Source organism: Somniosus microcephalus, chromosome 3, assembly GCF_052327205.1.
Source record: "Somniosus microcephalus isolate GS21.2 chromosome 3, FLI_Smic_1.0, whole genome shotgun sequence".
Classification (NCBI taxonomy): domain Eukaryota; kingdom Metazoa; phylum Chordata; class Chondrichthyes; order Squaliformes; family Somniosidae; genus Somniosus; species Somniosus microcephalus.
Window position 1 is genome coordinate 277,736,038 of NC_140989.1, and position 24,669 is coordinate 277,760,706.

General features: G+C 41.4%; 1 protein-coding gene and 1 long non-coding RNA gene across 2 annotated transcripts in view; one reads left to right on the forward strand and one right to left on the reverse strand.

Moving 5' to 3' along the window:
- Nucleotides 1–22,961, forward strand: part of lamc1 (laminin, gamma 1) — a 292,326-nt gene extending 269,365 nt beyond the window's left edge. The window contains exons 21-28 of the mRNA XM_085982601.1: nucleotides 2,169–2,306; nucleotides 3,947–4,091; nucleotides 4,487–4,636; nucleotides 6,413–6,527; nucleotides 7,752–7,951; nucleotides 8,938–9,096; nucleotides 9,270–9,369; nucleotides 20,228–22,961. Coding sequence (XP_085838727.1) covers nucleotides 2,169–2,306; nucleotides 3,947–4,091; nucleotides 4,487–4,636; nucleotides 6,413–6,527; nucleotides 7,752–7,951; nucleotides 8,938–9,096; nucleotides 9,270–9,369; nucleotides 20,228–20,484 — 1,264 coding nt within the window. The 3' untranslated portion in view covers nucleotides 20,485–22,961. The remainder of the gene's footprint in view (nucleotides 1–2,168; nucleotides 2,307–3,946; nucleotides 4,092–4,486; nucleotides 4,637–6,412; nucleotides 6,528–7,751; nucleotides 7,952–8,937; nucleotides 9,097–9,269; nucleotides 9,370–20,227) is intronic.
- Nucleotides 1–24,669, reverse strand: part of LOC147121988 (uncharacterized) — a 44,773-nt gene that overhangs the window by 11,800 nt on the left and 8,304 nt on the right. Inside the window, exon 2 of the long non-coding RNA XR_015077659.1 lies at nucleotides 23,300–23,382. This is a non-coding gene — a long non-coding RNA (uncharacterized LOC147121988). The remainder of the gene's footprint in view (nucleotides 1–23,299; nucleotides 23,383–24,669) is intronic.

Consider the following 24,669-nt stretch of genomic DNA (forward strand, 5'->3'; position numbering starts at 1 on the left):
ACAGGTTCACCACTCTTTGGGTGAAGAAATTCCTCCTCATCTCTGTCCTAAATGGCTTACCCCTTATCTTTAGACTGTGACCCCTGGTTCTGGACTCCCCCGCCATTGGGAACATCCTTCCTGCATCTAGTCTGTCTAGTCCTGTTAGAATTTTATAAGTTTCAATGAGATCCCCTCTCATTCTTCTAAACTCCAGCGAGTATAAGCCCAATCGACCCAATCTCTCCTCATACGTCATTCCTGCCACCCCAGGTATCAGTCTGGTGAATCTTCACTGCACTCCTTCCATGGCAAGAACATCCTTCCTCAGGTAAGGCGACCAAAATTGCACACAATACTCAAGGTGTGGTCTCCCCAAGGCCCTGTACAACTGCAGCAAGACATCCTTGTTCCTGTACTCGAATCCTCTCGCTACGAAGGCCAACATACCATTTGCCTTCTTAACCGCCTGCTGCACCTGCATGCTTACCTTCAGCGACTGGTGCACAAGGCCACCCAGGTCTCGTTGCACTTCCCCTTCTCCCAATCTATTGCCGTTCAGATAATCTGCCTTCCTGTTTTTGCCACCAAAGTGGATAACCTCGCATTTATCCACATTATCCACATCATGATCAATGGGTAACTCAGTGGGTTTAAGCACCTTGTGTTTTTCACCTCTGGAGCCTGGATTTCCAACAAAACTGATGGGATTGATGTTTGTCTGTGCTCTCTTGCCAAAGTCTCAACCTAATTCAAATGAGGACAGTTCCACAACTCTAAACTGCCTTTGAAATAGGCCGTCTTTGTCAGAGGTAACCAGGATAGCTGAATTGCTACACTAAGATATTTTTGAGGTTATGGGTAAGCTTTGGTCTCAGTAGAGAAGTCTTTATTCAGCACCTATCCCATACAGTTCCTGAGGTGGCGTGCTAAATAAAGGCACTGAGTGTAATAGGGGCAAAATGTCGTCTGTTTCTGCAGTGCTGATCTCCCGCACCTCACTCTGGATGCACGAATTCCCTCTAGTATTTTTAATGGAATATTGTACATTAGGTTTCTGCTGTTTTTTCAAATTGTATTATAAAATCTAATTTATAGACCAATGGGGAAGATTTCTTCTATATGCTATGTATAGCAAAACCATAAACACATTCTTTACAAGGAAATTTTATAAAGAGGAAGATTTTTAAGAAATCTTTCTCTTTGACCCCCCCATCCCCCAATGCTCTAGTGTCTTTACCAGTAAAGCCATACTGTTCGTTGTCCCGTTAACTTTTCATTGCTAATTTGCTAATACCCTGGCTGAAAATTGATGAGTAAATTTTTAATTCACATTGTCAAATGATTTTGTGTGTGAATTTGGAACTTTATTATTAGATTTCCTGTTTTTCTCATGCAGCACCATGGAATGTGCTTGCAAGGCATCAATACATGTGTAAAACAGGTGTCGGGAGCTTACTTAACTGCCAAAAGGTGTGTGAAAGTTGAATTTTCTGCTGCTGTTTGGAATTTTTCATTGGTGTGAGCAAGTTTCTTAATTACCTGTGTGCAAGTCAAACTGCAGAATGTTCATTAAAAAAAAATACTGATGTAAGATTTTTTTGCGTTCTGAATTACACAAGATACCACAAAGTCTTTTACTGGTGCTAATCAGCCAAAGTCAAACTGACACTCAGCCTGTAGACCTGGTGCATGCAAATTGCAGAATAGGCACTAAAACCGTGTGTTTTTTTTAAAGACAGCAGTATATGTAGCGTACAGAAAATGCCCCGAGCCAATGTTGGAAATCAGAGATACCGTGAATCTCTCATTTTAGTGGCATTGTGACTATTGAAGTTGGCACTTGTAATAAGGAAAAGAACTTGAGAATCCCTATTGGAGAAGAAAGAAATTTGTTGAAAACAAACTGTGTTGTGTAAACATATCAGTTTAAAGTACTGGACAGGGAATCTTTGTTCAACTATAAAAACACTATTTTGTGACGCAAGATAATGGTGCATTTTGCAGCTCCAAATAGTGCTTCGAGCATTACACATCTTCTAGCATTACTCAAACAATGACCTTGAAGAGTAAACGTAGAGATGGGGGAAACTGACTAGAGACCAAATGCAAATGTGCGAAGTGAACTTTCTATGAGCTTGTGAAGCAGAACAAACTTCACTAATATATATATCCTTCAATTCCTGCAGGCACAAGAATGAAGCAGATGAGATTGAGGAGATCGCCAAGAATGCGAATGACACCTCCACCAAAGCCTACGACCTGCTGCGCAAAACACTAGCAGAAGAAAGCGAAATCACCAACACAATTGATGATTTAAACAGAAAGTAAGTTGGTGATATTAAATTATCTGAACTGTGGGAAGGATTAGGGTGTATATGGTATTAATGGATCAAGAATTTATGCCAGTTCATGATCAGAGAAGTGAGATAAGCATCTAACGGCACTTGCAGCCAAGGAAAGTGATGATGGAGAACAACTTCTGCTGGGAAAGAGAGGGTGAGGGAGAACATAAATTATAATCCCAGACTCTTGTCAATTCTTACAGATTAAAAATTGAGTTTAATTATCCTAATGCTTTCTACCTGAGGTAAATGATCCTAACGGTCCCTGTGACCTGTCCTGGGAAATAGTATTTGAACATAAATTTAGACAAAGGAATTTAATTTGTAACGGAAAAATTTAATGGGAAACAGCTTTGTGGGCTGAGGCTTTCTTGTGTAAAGTCTTTGAGGCCATGATTAAAACTAATTTCCATCTGTATTGTGTTAAAGTTAAACTTCTGGATGTGTTGACAAAAGTGCCAGTTTGCCAAAGAGCCAGTCCCACCTTGAAATCTCGGAGGTTATGGTGTTGGGAGCATACTTCACGCTGGAGTGTGCACACAATCCAGACATTGGAATCAACTCCCTACAAACCTACAGTTGGTTGCTAACAATTATTTCTCCCTAAAATGTTGAGAAACCTATTGTGGATGGAAAGTTGCCAGCGTTTTTGTTGGAAAGTTCTCTGAACAGAGAGAAGTAATCGACTTATAAGCTAGTGCTAACTGCCAAGCATAGAGAGGTCCCGAAAAGGTTTGGAACTGCTGAATTAATAATCATAGTACAGGATGCTAACGGCAACAAGGGTTCGCGTGTTAGAAAATGCACCCAACAAAAACAAACTCAGATGATGGTTCCAGTGCAGAGATCATGTACTCTTTCAGTGGCCATACTTCTGTTAGAGTCTGTGAAGTGTTTGAACAATGTACATTGTGTTAATTTTTCTATGCTCATTTCTGTGGTTGCCTCTTGCAATGTCCCTCCAATGAGAGAGCACCTTTTCTTGGAAGAATAGGTGGTCTTAAAAAGACAGTATTTTATATTTATTGCCTGTTCAACACATTCCATGCCATTTTATTTGTTGATTTTCCCCAGATTCAAAAAATCCTCTTGGCAGAGCTGGGGGTGGGGTGGCACAAAGTAGGGAAAAAACTGCCAGGACTAGTTTCACACTTGACCTTTTGGTTGCAGCAATGGGAAAGGCAGAAATAGGATAAAATGTAGCTGGCGGGGAAGGGATTTTGATGGACATTGTAAATCAGTGACCAATACAAAAAAGAAAAAGACTGACTTGCATTTATATAGCGCCTTTCACGACCATCAGACGTCCCAAAGCGCTTTACAGCCAATGAAGTACTTTTGAAGTGTAGTCACTGTTGTAATGTAGGAAATACAGATGTTGTAATGTAGGAAATACAGATATTGAAATGTTATTTTACAAAGCAAACTTTACTTTCTGTACATTGTAGAACCCTTCAAAATAAGTGTGTTCCAGCAAGGACTGCTTATAGATGTTGTTTTTATACAGGCTCTTTAGTAATAAGGGAGTCCAAAAACATGCATGTGGTCATGGTATATCAGAATGTCTAGTGAGGTATTAATGGTTCTGCACATGTTTTAATTGATCTAAAACTTGCAACCAGGTTTGATGCAGCTAAAAATATGTCCAGGGAATTGGAAAAACAAGCTACCGAAGTACACAATGAGGCAGAAGAAGCTGGTAGCAAAGCCTTACAGATCTATGCCAATCTGACGAGCTTGCCTGTTGTGGACACCAAGGCTTTGGAGGTATTTAGATTCTGCACCATCTGTAATGCCTTTTGTTAAACCTTGTCGGTTGTAGATGGGGGCTGAATGGTACTTTTGGAAATGTGTACATTTAGATTTCCTGATGGTGGCCCACCAAGAAATGGCAGGGCATAGGTTTGTCTCTTACAAATTGCATTGACTAAGGGCATCCCATCTTTTTGATGCTCATGATAAGGAAGTGCAAAACTGATAGAAGCATGTTGTTGCATGAAGAGGGAGAAACTAGAGGGTAAATCACCCCAGTTTGTAATTCTGTAACTCCTAGTAGCTGATTACGTTACACAAAGGCTGCACTTTGTGGGGAGAGTAGTGTTGGGGGAACAAATATGTACAGTGTAAACTGAAATTGAAATGTGGAACATCCTATCTGTTAGAATGAAGCCGAAAAAATTATAAAGGATGCAGCAGATCTGGATGGTGTGATTGACAGAAAGCTGAAGGATTATAATGATATGCGAGATGACCTGAAAGCAAAGGAAACTGAAGTGAAGAGCCTTTTGGAAAAGGGAAAAACTGAACAGCAGGTAAAACCCAGGCTCCAGATGTGTTGCTGTATAAGATTGAAAACATATGTTTGTGTAATTGGCTTATTTTCTTCCAAAATCCCCCCTATGTATAGAATGTTGATTTCCACCTCTTTTTAGTTCTCTCCAATAAATCACATTTTTTCAGTGTTCTTTTACCACTTGCTAGAATGTGGTGAAGTCTAGGGTTGGGAGAAGGGGAAGAGAGAACGAGAAAGAAGATCTGTGCAGATTGGCCTCAGGAACAGGGTATGCAAGGCTTGGGATGTGGAGTGATAGGCGAGCATTGATGAAAATATAACACCTTACATTTTAATTACCACATCACCAAAGGCCCATATATCGAAGAAAGAATGGTAGCAAATTCTTACCTGTTTCCTTTAAAGAGGATTGGGCCTATCAACTAAGAGCATTATACAAGATACTATAAACAAACAGAGTACCACATGGCTTTAGGAAGCGCAGGCCATGTGTCAGTAATTTGTTATTTGAGGAAGTTTTGGGTATTGAATTTGCAGGAAAATTTTGATATAGTTCTGCTGAGATAGCTAATAGAAAAGATTAGATGGCATAGTGTATTGGGGAAATAATAGACTGGATTGGGAATTGAATGAAATTGCGTAAACAACACAAAGGGTGATGAGTAAAATTTCCTGGAGCTCTCTTCTTGGTTCTTTTCTGTTCATAGAATCATAGAAATTTAGGGTACAGAAGGAGACCATTCGGCCCATCGTGTCTGTGCCAGCTGAAAAACTATCCAGCCTAATCCCACTTTCCAGCTCTTGGTCCATAACCTTGTAGGTTGCAGCACTTCAAGTGCATATCCAAGTACTTTTTAAATGTGATGAAGGTTTCTGCCTCTACCACCCTTTCAGGCAGTGAGTTCCAGACACCCACCATGCTCTGGGTGAAAAAAGTTCTCCAACTTCCCTCTAATTCTTCTTCCAATTACCTTAAATCTATGCCTCCTGGTTATTAGCCTCTCTGCTAAGGGAAATAGGTCCTTCCTATCCACTCTATCTAGGCCCCTCATAATTTTATACACTTGTATATAATTATATTATTTTTAATAATCTTTAGGACATCAACAGTTTTAGCTATTCAAATTACAGTTAGTAGAAAAATGTGTGCAAGGAGACACATAAGGAGACTTTGGCTGATTTTCAGATAAAGTGAGCTGTTGAATAAATGGCAAATGTTATTCAATGTGGATAAGTGCTGTCTTGTGTACAAAGGGCCAGAAAACTTAAGCCATGTATACTCCATGCATGAGTGCCCATTAAATTAACAGAGTTAGAAAGGGACTTGGATAGTCACTGTGGGACTCTAAAGGTTCACAAGCAATGTAAGCCAGCTATGGGGAAGCCAAATGGGGTTCTACTAGGTAAATAAAGTGTAAAAACTAAATCCACTATTGGGTGGTACAGTATAAGGGTTTGGTTCATCCATGTATGGGGTCTGTGCCCAGTTTCGGTCCCCAAGTCCAGTGATAGATATTTGAGATTTTAGAGCGGTGCAGAGGAGGGCAACAAGTATGCCTAAGTTAAGATCTGTTACTTGGGATAGGCTTAGAGAGTAAGAGTTATTCACTTTGGAGAAACTTGCGCTAATGGGATATATGACTGAGGTGTTGGAAATTATAAAAGGATTGAATATAGTAGATTTGAATAAGATAATCCAAATGGATAATAGTCGAACCACAAGTTGCTCAATGATTTTGTCTGTAATCCATAGATGACCGAGAATGTTCATTCTGACCTTTTTTCTATCTTAAAGACTGCCGACCAATTGCTAGCCCGTGCAGATGCTGCTAAAGCCTTGGCTGAAGATGCTGCCAAGAAAGGAAAGGCTACACTGCAGGAGGCTCAGGATATTCTCAAAAACCTGCAAGGTCTGTAAATTGATATTTCTAGTGTAATAAAGTATGGCGATACATCCAACAAAAAGGCCCTTGACTAGAGAATGGTCAACCCACGATCTAGCCAACTCTTCTGTTTAACTGCCAGTTTTAGTATGCTGCTGTTAAATTCTGACGTGTGCCATATTTAGAAGATATTGGAAAGAGAACAGAGAATATTTGTAGACGGAACAATTGGTATTGGGATCTCTAGTTTCTTTGGGGCGTCCAGTTTCTTTGACCTAGAACGTTGTGCTATTTTTAATGTGGTTGAGTTTCTAAAACTAATGTATATTATTACCTTAGATTATTCACAGGGCTTATGCTGATTACTTTCCTTCTCTAATGTATTTCGATGGGGAAATTGGAATTAAAAACTCCACTCTAGGACTTGAGCATATAATCTCGGCTGACACTTCAGTACAGCACCGAGGGCATGCTGCATTGTTGGAGGTGCCATCTTTCGGGTGAGACATTAAATCAATGTCTTGTCTGTCTAATCAGGTGGACATAAAAAGGTCCCATGTCACAATCTGAAGAGGAACAGGTAATTATCCTGCCCTGCCCAACATTTATCCCTCAACCAATATCACCAGAATAGATTAACTAATCATTCATTCATATGCTGTGGGATCTTGCTCTGTGCAAATTGGCTGCCATCTGTTTGCCTGCAAAACAACAATGACTTCAAAAGTACTTCATTGAGTGTGAAATACTTGGTGCATCCTGAGAACATACTCTGGTTAGGTGTCTTATTTTAAAGTTCATCATGTAAAGGGGCAGTCTTGTTCTGTCACTTGTACAACTTGTGGGGGGGGGGGGAACATTACAAATGTATATTGATCATATACAGCAATAGTACAATTACACTTGACCTTTCTGTTCAGATTGCCACAAATCCGTGGTATTTTAGATCCAGCTGTAATAACCTTAGCAGATGCTAGTTTCCCTTTCTCTTTCTCCCCTTCGTCTTTTCCTCCTCCTTCCGCAAGATGACGGATCCCAGGAAATTAAAGAGGCTACATGTATTCTTTTGAAATGGAATAGACTTGCATTTTTATTCCAAATTATTCTGAAGAGTAAAGAAAAGGTGCAACTAATCTTGCCAGTGATCAAGAAGAAGCAAATAAATAAATAGATAAATATTAACCAAGAGAACAGCAGGTGCTCTGAATCATGTCCAAGTATTAGTAACCAAAATGATTTTGTTTGGTGCAGATTTTGACAAGAGAGTGAATGACAACAAGACAGCAGCAGAAGAAGCTTTGAAAAAAATACCTGACATCAGGAAGACTATCGATGATGCAAATGCAAAGACAAAACAGGCTGAGGATGCATTGGGGAATGCAAGAATGGATGCTTCTGAAGCCCAAAAAAAAGCTGAGGATGCAGAGCAAATTGCAAACACCTTACAGGAGGTAAAAAGATGTTCATTTTGTGTAGACAGTTTCAATTAAGAAGCCTATTGCATCTGCTAAGCTTTCTTGTAGCCTGCCTTCAGTAATTATAATTCTTGTATAGAGTAGCCAGTGGTGCATTAATCAGCAGAAAGTTTTGGTCCTGTACCATGTATCTTACTTCTGTCACTTTCAGCTGTTTGCAAAGGCAGTGTATTTAAATTACATCTGTATGTGTTATCTTTCAAACTTGAATTCTGGAAGATCAATTCAGAATGATGTGTCCATAAATAGTTCTACTGGATTAGCCCTTTAGGTACCTTGAAATTTAAAACAAACCCTCAGAATTCTGTAGTTTTGTGCTGCATATTTCCAGTAACACAGAATCTGATGGCGATTATAATTGAAGCTGCACATTTAAATTAACTTAAAAATTATAATAGCCACCGTTTTAATATACTGGGTAGTTTCACTCATCGCACCAGCCTTATTTGCATTGAGGATGACTGCTGTTCATTTATATTTGGCATCCATGCTGTCTGATAATTGTGTAGGAATTAGATGTTTGTCTCTTATCCGTAATAAGATGGAGTAGATATCTCTGACAGGCAGTGTGCACTGTTATTCTTTGTAACGTGAAATATCCAATGGCTGATTCAAATTTTTGTTTTTGGTCAGATCGGCATTAGAAATCAAGCAATTAAAAGAAAAAGCAACATAACTGGTTAAAGTGAATTAATTCTTTAAAGATGATGTTTGTGACGTTTTATGCTGTACTAAGGGGTTTCTGGGCAAGTGTGTTTCCTGGAACAAACTATGAATATTCCAATTCAGAGCTCCCATGTTACCTGTTACAGCAAGTTAAGGCATGATTTCAATTTATTTTAGAATAACACTGTAGCTCCAGGCATGATCAGGCCATTTTACTTCAGTGGCACTGCCCTTTAAGCAAGCATTCTAAGCTTGTAGCTGTTGGTTAAATCCTTGGCCAATGCTTCTCTTTGTAGAGTGCTGCTAAGACAAAACAGGATGCAGATGACACCTTTAATGACACCATGGACTTGGAGGAAGAAGTAAGTGACATGATGAAACGACTGAAAGAAGCAGAGGATGAACTTGCAGGGAAAAAGGATGAAGCAGACCAAGACATGATGATGGCAGATATGGTGAGGGTCTTCAAGTTTCCCAATTAAGTCTTAAAATTCAGTGGCACATAACCTACATCATAAAGAGCTGTCAGTATTATTTTTGACATATCAGTTCTTCTATTGCATCTGATTAGAAATACATAAGTGTATTTTTGGAATTCTAAGCATGTTCTCAAAATGCTCCTTTTTAGGCTTCACAAGCTGCAAAAGAGGCCGATGAGCAGGCAAGAAAGGCCAAAAAAGCTGTGCAGGGTGTGCTGAATACCATCAATAAGCTGTTGGGAGAACTGGGTAGGTATTACTGAAAGCCTAACTTATGTTGATCAAATGAAGCAACAAATGTATGGTCCCTTTTAGCATTACATGGACTAATTTGAGCTTCAGGTAAAGGCTGGCCTTGGCCTTCCCTTTTGGTGGTTCCCAGATTACATCACTCATTTTGTTTTAACTTTCCCAATCCTATAGCTCATATGTTTGCAATTTTCCACTGATGGTACCTCCGCAGTTGGCAGCAAGCTGTGAGTGTAAACAAAGTGGTCACAGGCAGAACACGAAAGTAAAATAGCTGGTTTTGACCTGCGCTGTCTCCAGCAACATAAACAGCAAGTAGCTTACTGGCAGAGACTGCCAAAAACCCATGCCCAGCAGCAGCGAATGACGTGCCTTCCCAGCCATTGGGGAGGTTGCAGCATTGAACAAAAAAAAGTTGATCATGACTTTAAAACAACTGCGTAATTGATTACAAGTTTATCTGGTTGCTGTAGGAGCCGCCAGGCAAATAGGGTGGCTTCTACAGCTGAAAGACTGGGAGCAGTCACTGAGAAATGTCTCTTGATTGTAGTAAATGCAGCATTAGAGGTTTATCTCCACTTGTGCCAATGACAGCAGTATGTCCGGTTTAAGTTTTCCAGGTGACAGTCTGTGATTGCCTATTAAAGGAGTGCAATTTCCATGAAACTCTTGAGATGATTTGCCAAAGTACCTGAAAATCCTTTTTTTTTTAAATGAGATCAGCCCCCCCCCTTCCCCCCTTTTAAGGTAACCATATAGTGCTTGATGTGAAACTTCCTGTGCACTTTAAAATTAGCCTCTTGATACCACAGGCGATTGATGTGCATGAGTTTTTATCTTGGACAAGGATGAGGATTTGGACCTGATGATGAATGTTACCAGATAGCAGAAGTATTTTCCAAAACGCTGGTTTGTAAACAAAGTGTGTGCAGAGATATGATCGCATTGCATCTGGTGTTGAAAATTGTATACACACCGCATTGCAAAAGTTTGTGCTACAGCAGATATTGTACCTGCTTTATCACAAACTTACCCTAATGGCTAGCAAGGAGATATCTTCAGCTAGAAACTTAGTTTTCTTGAAAAATCTGAAATGCTTTTAAGTCAAACAAGTCAGCAGTTTAATATTGAGAAACCATTTTAGAATATGATGGTAAAAGGGTTCATTTTCTTCCCACCCTTTCTGCGAAACAGACAGTTACTTCTAATGTATTTGCATTAGAAGTAGATGGACAAATGGAAGCTTTAGCCTTTCTGATCTTAACCTCCGTAAAGTTAAGTTCATCCAAAACTCTGCTGCTCGTGTCCTAACTCGCACCAAGTCCCATTCACCCATCACACCTGTTCTCGCTGTCCTATATTGGCTCCTAGTTAAGAAATGCCTCGATTTTAAAAATCTCATCCTCGTTTTCAAATCCCTCAGCCCTCCCTGTCTCGGTAATCTCCTCCAGCCCTACAACCCTCCGAGATAGCCACGATGCTTCAGTTCTGGCCTCTGGAGCATCCCTGATTTTAATCACTCCACCATTGGTGGCCTTGCCTTCAGCTGCCAAGGCCCCAAAGCTCTGGAATCCCCTCCCGAAACCTTTCCAACTCTTTCCTCCTTTAAGATGCTCCTTAAAACCTACCTCGGATCTGCCCTAATATCTCCTTATGTGGCTCGTGTCAAATTTTGTTTGATATTGCTCCTGTGAAGCGCATTTTACTACTTTAAAGGTGTTATAACTTGTTGTTGTAACACAACTTTCTCCCACTTGCTTGATTTCTACTTGGTTCATTCTAGAATGGGAGGTGAAGCCTATCTTCCTTCAAGGCACTCCGAGGAAAACATGGGAACATAAGAACATAAGAACATAAGAAATAGGAGCAGGAGTAGGCCAATTGGCCCCTCGAGCCTGCTCCGCCATTCAATAAGATCATGGCTGATCTGATCCTAACCGCCAATCCACTATGACAGGTTCAGGAGATGGTTCTAACAGAATTAGACACACGAAACAGGAGCAGGATCAGGCTACACGGGCCCGCTCCGCTACCCACAGGGCCATTACCTATCCGAACCTAGACTCATGTCCAAATTCCTGCCCGCTCCCCGTAACCCTTAATTCCCTTTTCTTCTAGGAAACTGTCTATTTCTGTTTTAAATTTATGTAATGATGTAGCTTCGACAGCTTTTTGGGGCAGCATATTCCATGGACCTACCACCCTCTGAGTGAAGTAGTTCCTCCTCATCTCAGTTTTGAAAGAGCAGCCCCTTATTCTAAGACTATGCCCCCTAGTTCTAGTTTCACCCATCACCTGGAACATCCACCCGATCCAACCCCTTCATAATCTTATATGTTTCAATAAGATCGCCTCTCATTCTTCTGAACTCCAATGAGTAGAGTCCCAATCTACTCAACCTCTCCTCATATGTCCATCCCCTCATCCCCGGGATTAATCGAGTGAACCTTCTTTGTACTGACTCGAGAGCAAGTATGTCCTTTCTTAAGTATGGACACCAAAACTGTATGCAGTATTCCAGGTGCGGTCTCACCAATACCTTGTACAACTGAAGCAATACCTCCCTATTTTTATATTCTATCCCCCTAGCAATGAAAGCCAACATTCCATTGGCCTTCTTAATCACTTGCTGCACCTGCATACTAACCTTTTGAGTTTCGTGCACCAGGACCCCCAGATCTCTTTGTACTTCAGTACTTTCCAGTTTCTTGCCATTAAGATAATAACTTGCTCTACGATTTTTCCTGCCAAAGTGCATAACCTCACACTTTCCAGTATTGTATTCCATCTGCCAAATCTCTGCCCACTTACTTAGCCTGTCTATGTCCCCTTGCAGGTTTTTTATGTCCTCCTCACTCACTACTTTCCCTCCCATCTTAGTATCATCTGCAAACTTTGATGTGTTACACTCGGTCCCCTCCTCCAAATCGTTAATATAGATTGTAAAGAGTTGGGGACCCAGCACTGACCCCTGCGGAACACCACTGGTTACTGATTGCCAGTCTGAGAATGAACCATTTATCCCAACTCTCTGCCTTCTGTTAGATAGCCAATCCTCTATCCATGCCAGAATATTACCCCCAATCCCGTGATTTTTTATCTTAAGCAATAATCTTTTGTGTGGCACCTTGTCAAATGCCTTTTGGAAGTCTAAATGCAGTACGTCCACTGGTTCACCTTTATCCACCCTATATGTTACTTCCTCAAAGAACTCCAGCAAATTTGTCAAACATGACTTCCCCTTCATAAAACCATGCTGACTTTGTCCTATTAAATTATGATTATCCAAATGTCCTGTTACTGTCTCCTTAATAATGGACTCCAAAATTTTACCTACCACAGATGTTAGGCTAACCGGTCTATAGTTTCCAGCCTTCTGTCTGCTGCCCTTTTTAAATAAGGGTGTTACATTAGCAGTTTTCCAGTCTGCCGGGACCTTTGCTGAGCCCAGGGAGTTTTGGAAGATTATTACCAATGCATCCACAACCCCTACCGCCACTTCCCTCAAGACCCTAGGATGTAAGCCATCAGGTCCAGGTGATTTATCCGCCTTGAGTCCCATTATTTTACCGAGTACCACTTCCTTCGTGATTTTGATCGTGTTTATCTCCTCCCCCCCCCCCTATAGCCCCCTGCTTGTCAAGTGTTGGGATATTCTTGGTGTCCTCTACTATAAAGACTGATACAAAATATTCATTCAGTGTTTTTGCCATCTCCATATTTCCCACCATTAATTTCCCGGTCTCATCCTCTAAGGGACCAACATTTACTTTAGCCACCCTTTTTCTTTTTATATAACTATAAAAACTCTTACTATCTGTCTTTATATTTTTTGCTAATTTACTTTCATAATCTATCTTCCCTTTCTTAATCAATCTTTTTGTTATTTTTTGCTGTCTTTTAAAGTTTTCCCAATCCTCTATCCTCCCACTAGATTTGGCTACCTTATATGCCCTTGTTTTTAGTCGAATACTATCCTTAATTTCTTACTTAGCCACGGATGGCTGTCTTTTCTTTTACACCCTTTTTTTCTCAGTGGAATATACTTTTTTTGGAAGTTGTAAAATAACTCCTTTAAATGTACACCACTGATCATGTATCGTCTTATCCTTTAACCTATTTTCCCAATCCACTTTACTCAATTCTGCTCTCATACCTTCATAGTCTCCTTTATTCAAGCTTAGCACGCTTGTTTGAGATACAACCTCCTCACCCTCTAACTGAATATGGAATTCAACCATGTTATGGTCACTCATTCCAAGGGGATCCTTTACTAGGACATTTTTAATTAATCCTGTCTCGTTACACAGGACCAGATCTAAGGTTGCTTGCCCCCTGGTTGGTTCAGTTACATACTGCTCAAGAAACCCATCCCTAATACACTCAATGAACTCATCCTCAAGGCAGCCCTGCCCAATTTGATTCGTCCAATTTATATGATAGTTAAAATCCCCCATAATTATAGATGTTCCCTTATTACAAGCCTCAACTCCGTCCAACCGAGTTGCGACTGTTCGGAGGCCTATATACTACGCCCACTAGTGTTTTTTTCCCCTTATTATTCCTTATCTCCACCCAAACTGTTTCATTATCCTGATCTTTTGACCCAATATCATTTCTCTGTATTACAGTGATCCCTTCCTTTATTAACATAGCCACCCCACCTCCCCTTCCTTCCTGCCTGTCCTTCCTGATTGTTAAATAACCTGGTATATTTAATTCCATGGGCGGATACGTGGCAGATGCACTATAATGTGGATAAATGCGAGGTTATCCACTTTGGGGGTAAAAACAGGAGGGTAGATTATTATCTAAATGGCAATAGATTGGGAGATGGGGAAGTGCAGAGGGACCTGGGTGTTCTTGTGCACCAGTCACTGAAGGAGAGCATGCAGGTGCAACAGGCGATTAAGAAGGCAAATGGTATGTTGGCCTTCATATCAAGGGGGTTCGAGTATAGGAATAGGGATACCTTACTACAGCTGTACAAGGTGCTGGTGAGACCGCATCTGGAGTATTGTGTACAGTTTTGGTCGCCCCATCTGCGGAAGGATGTTCTTGCCATGGAAAGAGTGCAACGGCGATTCACCAGGCTGATACCTGGAATGGCGGGAATGACCTACGAAGAGAGATTAAATAGTTTGGGCTTGTACTCACTGGAGTTTAGAAGATTGAGAGGGGATCTCATCGAAACATATAAAATTATGGCAGGCCTGGACAGGCTGAATTCAGAGAGAATGTTTCCAATGGCCGGGGAGCACAGAACCAGGGGCCACAGTCTAAAAATAGCGGGCAAATCATTTAAAACAGAGATGAGGAAGAATTTCTTCACTCAAAGAGTGGTGAGCCTGTGGAATTCCCTGCCACAGAGGGCTGTGAAGGCTAATTCAATAAATATTTTCAAGAGAGAATTGGATATATTTCTGAAGGCTAAGGGGATTAAGGGTTACGGAGAAAAGGCGGGGACGGGGTACTGAACTGGTAAGATCAGCTATGATCTCAGACGAAGATCAGCCATGATCTCATTGAATGGCGGAGCAGGCTCGAAGGGCCGAATGGCCTACTCCTGTTCCTATCTCTATGTTTCTATTCCCAGGCATTGTCACCCTGTAGCCATGTTTCTGTAGTGGCCACAAGATCATACCCATATGTAGCTATTTGTGCCTTTAACTCGTCTATTTTGTTATGAATGCTACGTGCATTCAGATAGAGAACTTTCAAATATGTTTTGTGACACTTAGTTCCTGCTTTTGCCCTTTTTATTACTTTACCTTTTACTCCATACCTTCTGCCCCTTCCTGACACGCTCTGGTTTTTAATTTCCCCACTGCTACCTAAGTCTTTGACCTTCTCTGTTGTCATTTTTATTATTTGTTCTCTAGGAAGCTCCCCCCCACTAGTTAGTTTAAAGCCCTCTCTACAGCCCTAGTTATATGATCCTCCAGGACTCTAGTCCCAGCACTGGCCAAGTGAAGCCCGTCCCAACGGAACAGCTCCCTCCTGTCCCAGTACTGGTGCCAGTGTCCTAGGAAGCAAAACCCATTTCTCCCACACCAGTCTTTGAGCCACGCATTTAACTCTCTTATTTTATTTGTCCTAGCCAAATTCGCTCATGGCTCAGGTAATAATCCAGAGATTATTACCCTTGTGGTTCTGCTTTTTAATTTGGCCCCTAGCTGCTCAAACTCCCTCAGCAGAACCTCCTTCCTTGTCCTATCTATGTCGTTGGTACCAACATGGACCACGACAACTGGATCCTCCCCCTCCCACTCCAAGTTTCTGTCCAGCCCAGAGGAGATGTCCTTAACCCTGGCACCGGGTAGGCAACACAGCCTACGGGACTCTCGCTCTTGGCTGCAGAGAACTCTATCTATCCCCCTAATAATACTATCCCCTACCACTACAACATTTCTATTTACTCCCCCCTCTTGAATGGCCCCCCTCTCCACGGTGCTGTGGCCAGGTTGCTCATCCTCCCTGCAGCCCCTGCTTCCGTCTCCACAGGGAGTAAGAAGCTCGAACCTGTTGGACAAGAGCAAGGGCTGCGGCTCCTCCAACACTACCTTCTGGATCCCCGTACCTGCCTCACTCGTAGTCACACCGTCCTGTCCCTGACCATGGGCTACATCTGAATTAATTAACTTCATAGGTGTGACCACCTCCTGATACACAGAGTCCAGATACTTCTCCCCCTCCCTGATGTGTCGCAGTATCTGAAGCTCAGACTCCAGCTCATCAACACGGAGCTGGAGATCCTGTAGCAGCAGACACTTGTCACAGATGTAATCACCGTTAGCCTCAATGGGGTCTACCGGCTCCCACATCTCGCAACAGTAACACATCATCTGCTCCATTCTATGTAATTAATTATAAATTTTTTATTTAATTAATAATTGGATTTAAATTAAATCAATCCTTCTAAATTACACCAGTTTAATGGTTAACCAACTGTCTCCCTTACAGCACAGACCCTAGAAAAAAACCGCCGAATTTAAGCTTGTAATAAAAAGAAGAAATACTCACCAACCAATCCAACCAATCACTTACCTGCTTCCTGGTGACGTCACTCTTGGATTATTTTTTACCTCTCTCCTCTGCTGTTGAATTGGTATGCCTCTGGTCGCTGCCGGGTTATAGCTCCTCCTCCTGACCTCTCTGCTCACTCCTAGGTCCGATGCTGTACTCGGGCCTCTGGTCGCTGCCGGGTTATAGCTCCTCCTCCTGACCTCGCTGCTCACTCCTAGGTCCGATGCTGTACTCGGGCCTCTGGTCGCTGCCGGGTTATAGCTCCTCCTCCTGACCTCGCTGCTCACTCCTAGGTCCGATGCTGTACTCTGGCCTCTGGTCGCTGCCGGGTTATAGCTCCTCCTCCTGACCTCGCTGCTCACTCCTAGGTCCGATGCTGTACTCGGGCCTCTGGTCGCTGCCGGGTTATAGCTCCTCCTCCTGACCTCGCTGCTCACTCCTAGGTCCGATGCTGTACTCGGGCCTCTGGTCGCTGCCGGGTTATAGCTCCTCCTCCTGACCTCGCTGCTCACTCCTAGGTCCGATGCTGTACTCGGGCCTCTGGTCGCTGCCGGGTTATAGCTCCTCCTCCTGACCTCGCTGCTCACTCCTAGGTCCGATGCTGTACTCGGGCCTCTGGTCGCTGCCGGGTTATAGCTCCTCCTCCTGACCTCGCTGCTCACTCCTAGGTCCGATGCTGTACTCGGGCCTCTGGTCGCTGCCGGGTTATAGCTCCTCCTCCTGACCTCGCTGCTCACTCCTAGGTCCGATGCTGTACTCGGGCCTCTGGTCGCTGCCGGGTTATAGCTCCTCCTCCTGACCTCGCTGCTCACTCCTAGGTCCGATGCTGTACTCGGGCCTCTGGTCGCTGCCGGGTTATAGCTCCTCCTCCTGACCTCGCTGCTCACTCCTAGGTCCGATGCTGTACTCGGGCCTCTGGTCGCTGCCGGGTTATAGCTCCTCCTCCTGACCTCGCTGCTCACTCCTAGGTCCGATGCTGTACTCGGGCCTCTGGTCGCTGCCGGGTTATAGCTCCTCCTCCTGACCTCGCTGCTCACTCCTAGGTCCGATGCTGTACTCGGGCCTCTGGTCGCTGCCGGGTTATAGCTCTGTCCAATTAAAACATTATTTGTAGAGGTGTTCGGTTTATTTAAATTGAATTTTTTTTTCATTCAACTCCATTTTAACATGACTCATATTTTACAATGGAGGAAGATTCAAGGATTCTAATATGTAGACTTGCACACACACACTACCATTTTCACCTTATAAATGACATTGGCCCGTAAGTTGCAGTGGGTAATAATGGCGAACTAACAACATTCACTCTCATTACCAATGTTCCCCTTAAGCTGCACAGCACTCTACAGATCCCGCACAGCTGCTGAGCTGGCTTTTAAATAGAAAAACCCTGCATGCGCAAAATTTTGAATGACCCATGTCGCCTGTTAAAGGGGCCGCACGGCTAAACAAAATTAAAGGGAACATTGGTCATTATCCCTCTGAAATTGACCGCAACTCCAGGATTTAGCGCATGCGCATCTAAATGCGAAAATACTGATGTTGCAGTCAGTCATCCACTGCTCCGACACTAGCTGCGATATGGAACCCCTCCCTCCCCGCCCCATAGCTGGCAATCGGTGAAATTAATGAAAATGATCAGGGCTTTTCTGCGCTAATATCGCTGTTGAAGACCCCATTAAATGTTGAGCCTTGTTGGAATAGGTATAACTGGGGTTTTAACAGCATATTGACTGGTAAATAAACCTGAAAAATGAATTTTTATATTTGTGGTGTCAAATTTCTCCATTATGTTAAAAATGATCTAACTTGTTCATGATATTTCAGCTTCTACCTTGTCCCCATGTGAGAGTCCCAATCTTTATTTCACGCTCTAACATTTTTAAAAAGTCCGGATAAAAGCAGCTTTTCATTTCCTGGTTTCCTGTCTGAGAATTCTGCAATGTGATTGGCTGTTTAGACACCTTGTTGACATCGACGTCACAGCCGCATCGCACTAGGAATTCCCATTACATGGCGCTGAAATCAATTGAACATCGAAAAAGACAAACTTCTCACCACAGAGATCGCTGGTTTTTAAACCGCTTAGAATATAGCAGTAAATGCTGGCCTTGCCAGCAACGCCCATACCCCATGAATGAATTTTAAAAATCTCTGTGGGCAGCTTTCTTCGGGAACAGCGGTGACGCCTTTGCTTTGCCACTGACCGCAAATTATGGGCCATTAATTTATATACGGTTGCTATTTTCCCCCAGACGCAATATGTTTTAAGATTTTTGCAAAGAAAAATAGCCAAGCACTTCAGTAAATACCTCTCAGTAAATTTGGTGGGAAGGAAGTAGATTAATCGGTCCAGTACAGATTCCTGCATTGGGTTTGTGTGAAACCACAAACTGTCTTTCCTACCTTTGCTGTAGATTTTTCAACTTCCATACTTCAAATTACTCTCCTAGATGAGCCCCAACTCCCTATAAGCTCAGGGGTCATCTTCACTTGTCCTGATATCCAAGTAAGCTTTCAGTAATGTGCTACAATAATTAACAGAAAAATCTTGTTTGTAATTATTACAGCTACTAGAATTATCCTCTGCCTCCACAGAATCTGCCTCTGGTCTCTGAGAAGCAGCAGATGATCATAGCATCAGATCTTGTTTCAAACTTTAACTGTCAAGTTAATTTATTTAATAAATACACAAATTAAATAACAGTAACATCTATAGTATAAATTATACTACCTAGCTCCACTAAAGGAAATAAATAATGTTTGCAGTCTCTATACTAAATTGCTATAATTTGGAATTAAAGTTTAATGCACAATAATTATTTTTATATTTCTCTTTGGGAGCTACATTGGTCAGACCTAATTCTTAAAGGTTTCAAACTGATTTTTTCTGATTTGAACAATTAAACTTAAATGCCCCTGAAACTGTTGCTGGAGCTCCTTGGATTTAAATAACTGACTGCTCCATTTTGGGGAAAAGAATTGTCAGTCGTACACATAACTCAACTGATCATACAGTAATGTTTATGTTTGAATTACATGGCTTGGTTCCTCTCAAGCTTATAATCTTGGAGACAGTTGACCAAACTTTGAAACATTGGTATCAAATTAGGCTGAGGATATGAATTTTAACTGCAGCTGGTTTTTAAACTGCTTAGAATATTGTGACAGAATTTAAAAGGACAACTACTAAATCAATACTGGACAAAAATACTTCATATCCTACCCATTAGATGGTACAACCACATGCACCACCCTCCCCCACCGCTAGTGACATTAACTCCCAGGTTGTGGGCAGGCATGCACGACTACATTATATTGAGTCGGCAGCAATTTATAACTCCTAGGAATGGCAAATTTTCTGGTGGCTATCAAGTCGGAGATTAGTACTCGAGGATATTACTAAGTTGAGGTCTGTTGTAGTTTGTTAATAAGTTGGGTTTTGTGATTTATCCATTATTGTTTCCTTTCATTGTTTCCTTTCATTCACAATGTAATGGTGACTCACTTATTTGAATCTGCACACATTCAATTCCTTGCCGAGGGAAGTGAAGTATTATTTATGTACCTGATGCAGGATAATGTCCAAGTTTAGAACTTATATTTATATATGTTTGATATAAAGGTTCTTGGCTTTGCATTGTAAGAAGGAACTGTGCCTATCCATTTACCAGCCGAGCCTGCCTGCCTGCCACCACAACACTTGGAATTTGCATTTCTACTGCAGTAGTCTGTGAACTATACTGTTTGAATTGGATAAGCTTGTATATTTATCAGGTATTTCCTTGTCACACTGGAATATTGATTACTTTGGTTGGGCTTGTTTTTACAGGTCAGCTCGATAATGTAGACGTTAACCGGCTAAAAGAAATTGAGAAAACTCTCAACAATGCCAAGGATCAGATGAAGGATAGCGATTTAGAACGGAAGTTGGCAGATCTAGAAAAGGCTGAAAAGGAGCAGGCTAATGCAATAATTGCATATCAACAAGACATTCAAGATATCCTGAAGGACATCAAAAACCTAGAGGACATCAAACAAACATTACCTCCTGGCTGTTACAATACCCAGTCTCTGGAGACCCCGTAGTCACCTTCTTGGCCGCCATGTCCTACCCAAAACCTAAAGTGACATTGTACAGAAATTGCCTTATTACCAAATTTTTTCAATGTCTGACACAACATCATTAAGTGTTCCAAGGCTCATAAATGAAACTCCTCAGGCATCAAATGCAGCTGCTTGGATGAAGCACAAGATTGTGGACATTGGGGTGGGTGTGAGTTGACATACCTACATGGCACGCTACTGGGATCTTGGACAAATCAAGTCTGTGTTAGAGGGACAGTCTGTCTGAGAAAGCCACACTCCATGCTCCTGATTTAAGTCACTCCAAACCATTAGACTTGAGGGATCAGGCCTGTCACTCCAATAGGCAGACACAAAGGTGCCTTCTGCTGGAATGAGAAAGCAGAGGGTCAGCCTCGATTAGTATAATGTTTAAAACAAACAACAAAAGGCTATTAATGTAGGTTTGTCTCTCCTCCTGCCACATGAAGGCATTGGTTCTTTATTGCATTCACATCATGAGTATTAACATAGCTTTGTATTGTAGGATACTTTTTCCCCTTTTAAATGACCAGACTAGCTGTGAAGGATTATGAATCGTTAACATGTTAACATTAACTTTTTACCACGTCACTTCCTAACTGCGCGTTAAACCACATCACTGTAGGGTAGCAGTAAGTCACTTTGTGAACAATATATGCAGTATTCACCATGTTAATGTTGTAAATTACCGTGAAAGCTGGTCTTCTCATTAAAAAAACAGAATTAATTATGTAATACTAATTTCCCCTGCTCCTTCCCCTTATTTTCAGCTATTTTGCGACAGTGAAATGCCCATAGACATGTTTTACACAGTGCATTTTGTGTGGACTACACTACATTTCCGTTCCCAAGACTGCTGCTTCATCTATGTCAAAGTCAAAAGCAGAACTTATTTTTTACAGCGACACTCTATGCAACTTTGTACATTGCGTAGCAAAAAAAATAAAATTACCTGATACACTGGTGCTATTAATTATTTCAAATGTTATATTTTTGTGTGAATGTTTTTTATCATGGAATAGTATGAGGAAATGTTGAGTCCTTTTTTTGTGTAAATATACTCCATAAATGTTTCAGGATTGGCTCTGTGAGTTACCTCCCCACCCTCAAGATCCTGTCATCAATAGTAACCATGTTTTAGACCTGCTTCTAATTGCCTTGCATATTTCTGTGGTATTTTGCTTGCTTGTATACACAGCTTAGTTTTTATTTTCTATTTAGGGCTGCCACTCTTTAAATTCATTTGGTGATCAATCACCTGAAGGTTATTACTGATGTGTAAATGTCCTTTACAATATTCAAATTTGGCTATTTGAAATGCTCCCTGCACCCCCCCCCCCCCCCCACCAACTTCCCCTGCCCAAACATGTTAAAACACACTCCATTTTATACTATTGTTTTTAAAGCAGGAGCATTTCCTGCATTTGGCCCGGATGGAAATTCGTAAATTAAGTCTGTTATACAAACTGGAGAGAAAAAAAGTTTGGCGCTCTGAGCTGATACTTTTCCAACACATGCCTTGGGGGGAGGGGGTGGGGTGGGGTGGGGGGAAGAGAGAGGCTCTGTGTACCCTTTGCCTTTTATCCTGACAGTGCAATGCCAGCCAGATTGATTTGCCTCTGCCAAACTGACTTGATGTAAAATTTAATCAGTGTTTGCCTGTTTCGTTTTTGTTGTACTTTTTAGCCAATTTATTGCGTGCAATTACTATCACTGCTGAATATTATTCTTGCTAATTACTTAATCATCTATAATTGCACATTTAGTGCCTGAAACTGTCACTGAATTGGTTTTACTATAAGAGGGGTGCAGGCTTTATCTAATGAGCACTGGGCAGGTCTAAAGGGTTGCATGCTCTTTCCCAAATATTGTGCCTGAAGCAAGGAGCTACATCTTTATTTTGAAGTTTTACTCTTAACAGCCTCTCTTGACACTCTACTTAGCAGATACAGCATTTTTTTTTCTTTTTACAACAGTAACTGTTCCTAGTATTTATCGTGTAAGGAAGTCAATTAATCAAAAGTATGAGGTTAACGTCCTACCAGTAGAAAAGACATGCACAGAATGATTGAGGTATAGTATGGTGCAACAAACTCCGAGCATATTCTGTCGTGAGAACCAGATCCATACTGTCTTGTCCTATGCCTTTGTTTTTAGCCTTTTGCCTTAACATGCCATCATACTGTTGGGAAAGACGTGCAACACTCATACAATTTTATGTATAAAACAGTATTTCTTATTTATAAGACGCAATATTTGTAATCTTTATCCAGGTCTCCTTGTGTGTGTTGCACATTCTTTTTGTAATGGTGTGACTTGAGAACACTGTTTTCCTTAAGACCTATTTTGACCCAACACAGTGGCCAAAATGCCTGGCAGATTATTGTTTAATACCATTTTGCCTGTAAATCAAATTGTACCATTTAAATAAATAAAAATGTGGTATTACAGGAATCATACATTCAGACTGATTGATTGTTTTTTTCTTAAAATGCTTCCTTATCCTACATTTTAGCATCCTATTGAGTAGTTCATCAATAATTGATTTTTTTTGTTGGTTATCCCCTTGTCTCATCTGAATATGCTAACCTCTTCTCTCGCCTCGTTTCAGTAAGGACCAACGTAATCTTGGATTACTATGTTGATAAATACTTAGCCCGCCCTGCATGTCAATGCAATGCAAACCCTTTCAACGAAAATAGAATTATCACAATATGCTATTAAAATTAGAAAGTCTAATTCTGAGAATTCTCGGGTTGTATGACTTTGTTTTTTAAATACATTTCAGATAACGTACCTTAAACCAATACCGCCGCAGAGTGCCTCCAGTGTTTCTTGCTGAGTGTGATTTCACAGCCCTTGAAACTTGTCTAGGTTTTCCTGAAAGAAGAACGAAGCAGACATCAGACCAAAAATTACTGAGGTTACAGTGGTTTTGTGTTTCCAGAATATCAAATAGAAAATGGTAAAAGGTAAGGCCATTTCAGCCTAGTGATCCTGCTCATACCAGTGAATTAGTTCGAATTTTGTATTATTAACCAGTAAGATTAAGTCCTCCTTTCTTCACAATTAGCTACTGGTGGAGATCAAATGACTCAATAGGAAAGTCTTGCACCATCTCTACCACTGATGCTTCCCCCTCAGGCTGGGAGGTTTGGCTGTTGTCTACCTAACATATTGGTGGGTTGAAAAGCAGTGTTGAACTTGTAACTAATGTATAGTCAATTCTTTTGGAATGGATAACACTATTGTAGCTATTAAATCAAGATGGTGCAAGAAACACACATGGTTGTGTGTGTGGATTCTTTCCAGGTAGGACATTAATGGGGAAAGAACCAAGTCATTTTCTATAACATTAACTGGCAAGCACAGAAAATGTAATGGGATCAAAATCTAGCTATCAAGTGGTCTTGTAACAGATGTGTGTGTGTGTCTGCTTGTACTTCTGTTTTGCTACATGGATAGTTACACATCTACATTTGATTAAAATACAAACTGTTGACCTGTTTGGGATACAGGATCCAAGTACATTACCTGGAATCTGGCTAAATGAAAACTCCTGCTCACCTTCCACATAAGCCTTCATAATATTTCAATTGACTACTTCCCTCCGCCAATAAAATATTGCAAGAGACGCATCATCAGTCTCCTCCGGCTGGCACTGATGCTCTGTTTCTTCAGTCTTGTCTCTGAGCTGACATTTGCTGCTATGTTCTTGTGCTTGTATTAAGCCTCCTGATACTGGAGAATGGTCATGAAGCTGTACTGCAGTATAAATGAGTGAATTCAGGAAAAGAAAGATTTGGGAGAGGAAGAAGAAAAATCAATATTTCTTCAAGAAAATAATTTACGGTTTGAACATTGGGACACCATGAACCTGTCCTCGCCTGATGTCCATATTTTCCAGTAGCAGTTGTTGGATAAGAGAACTCTGACCATTCTTTTCCCCTCCTTCCTACCTCGGAGGAACTCCGGTCAACTGTAGTACCCAAACTACCACTCTGCTTAAACTGGCCCAGACTGGAGATTTAACCTGGGACTTCCCTGGTCTGTACAACGCGGTATTACAGCCGGTGCCATTACCCACAGCCATTTTTTTTTAAATTTGCTTTTATGGGATGTGGGCGTCGCTGGCAAGGCCAGCATTTATTGCCCACCCCTAATTGG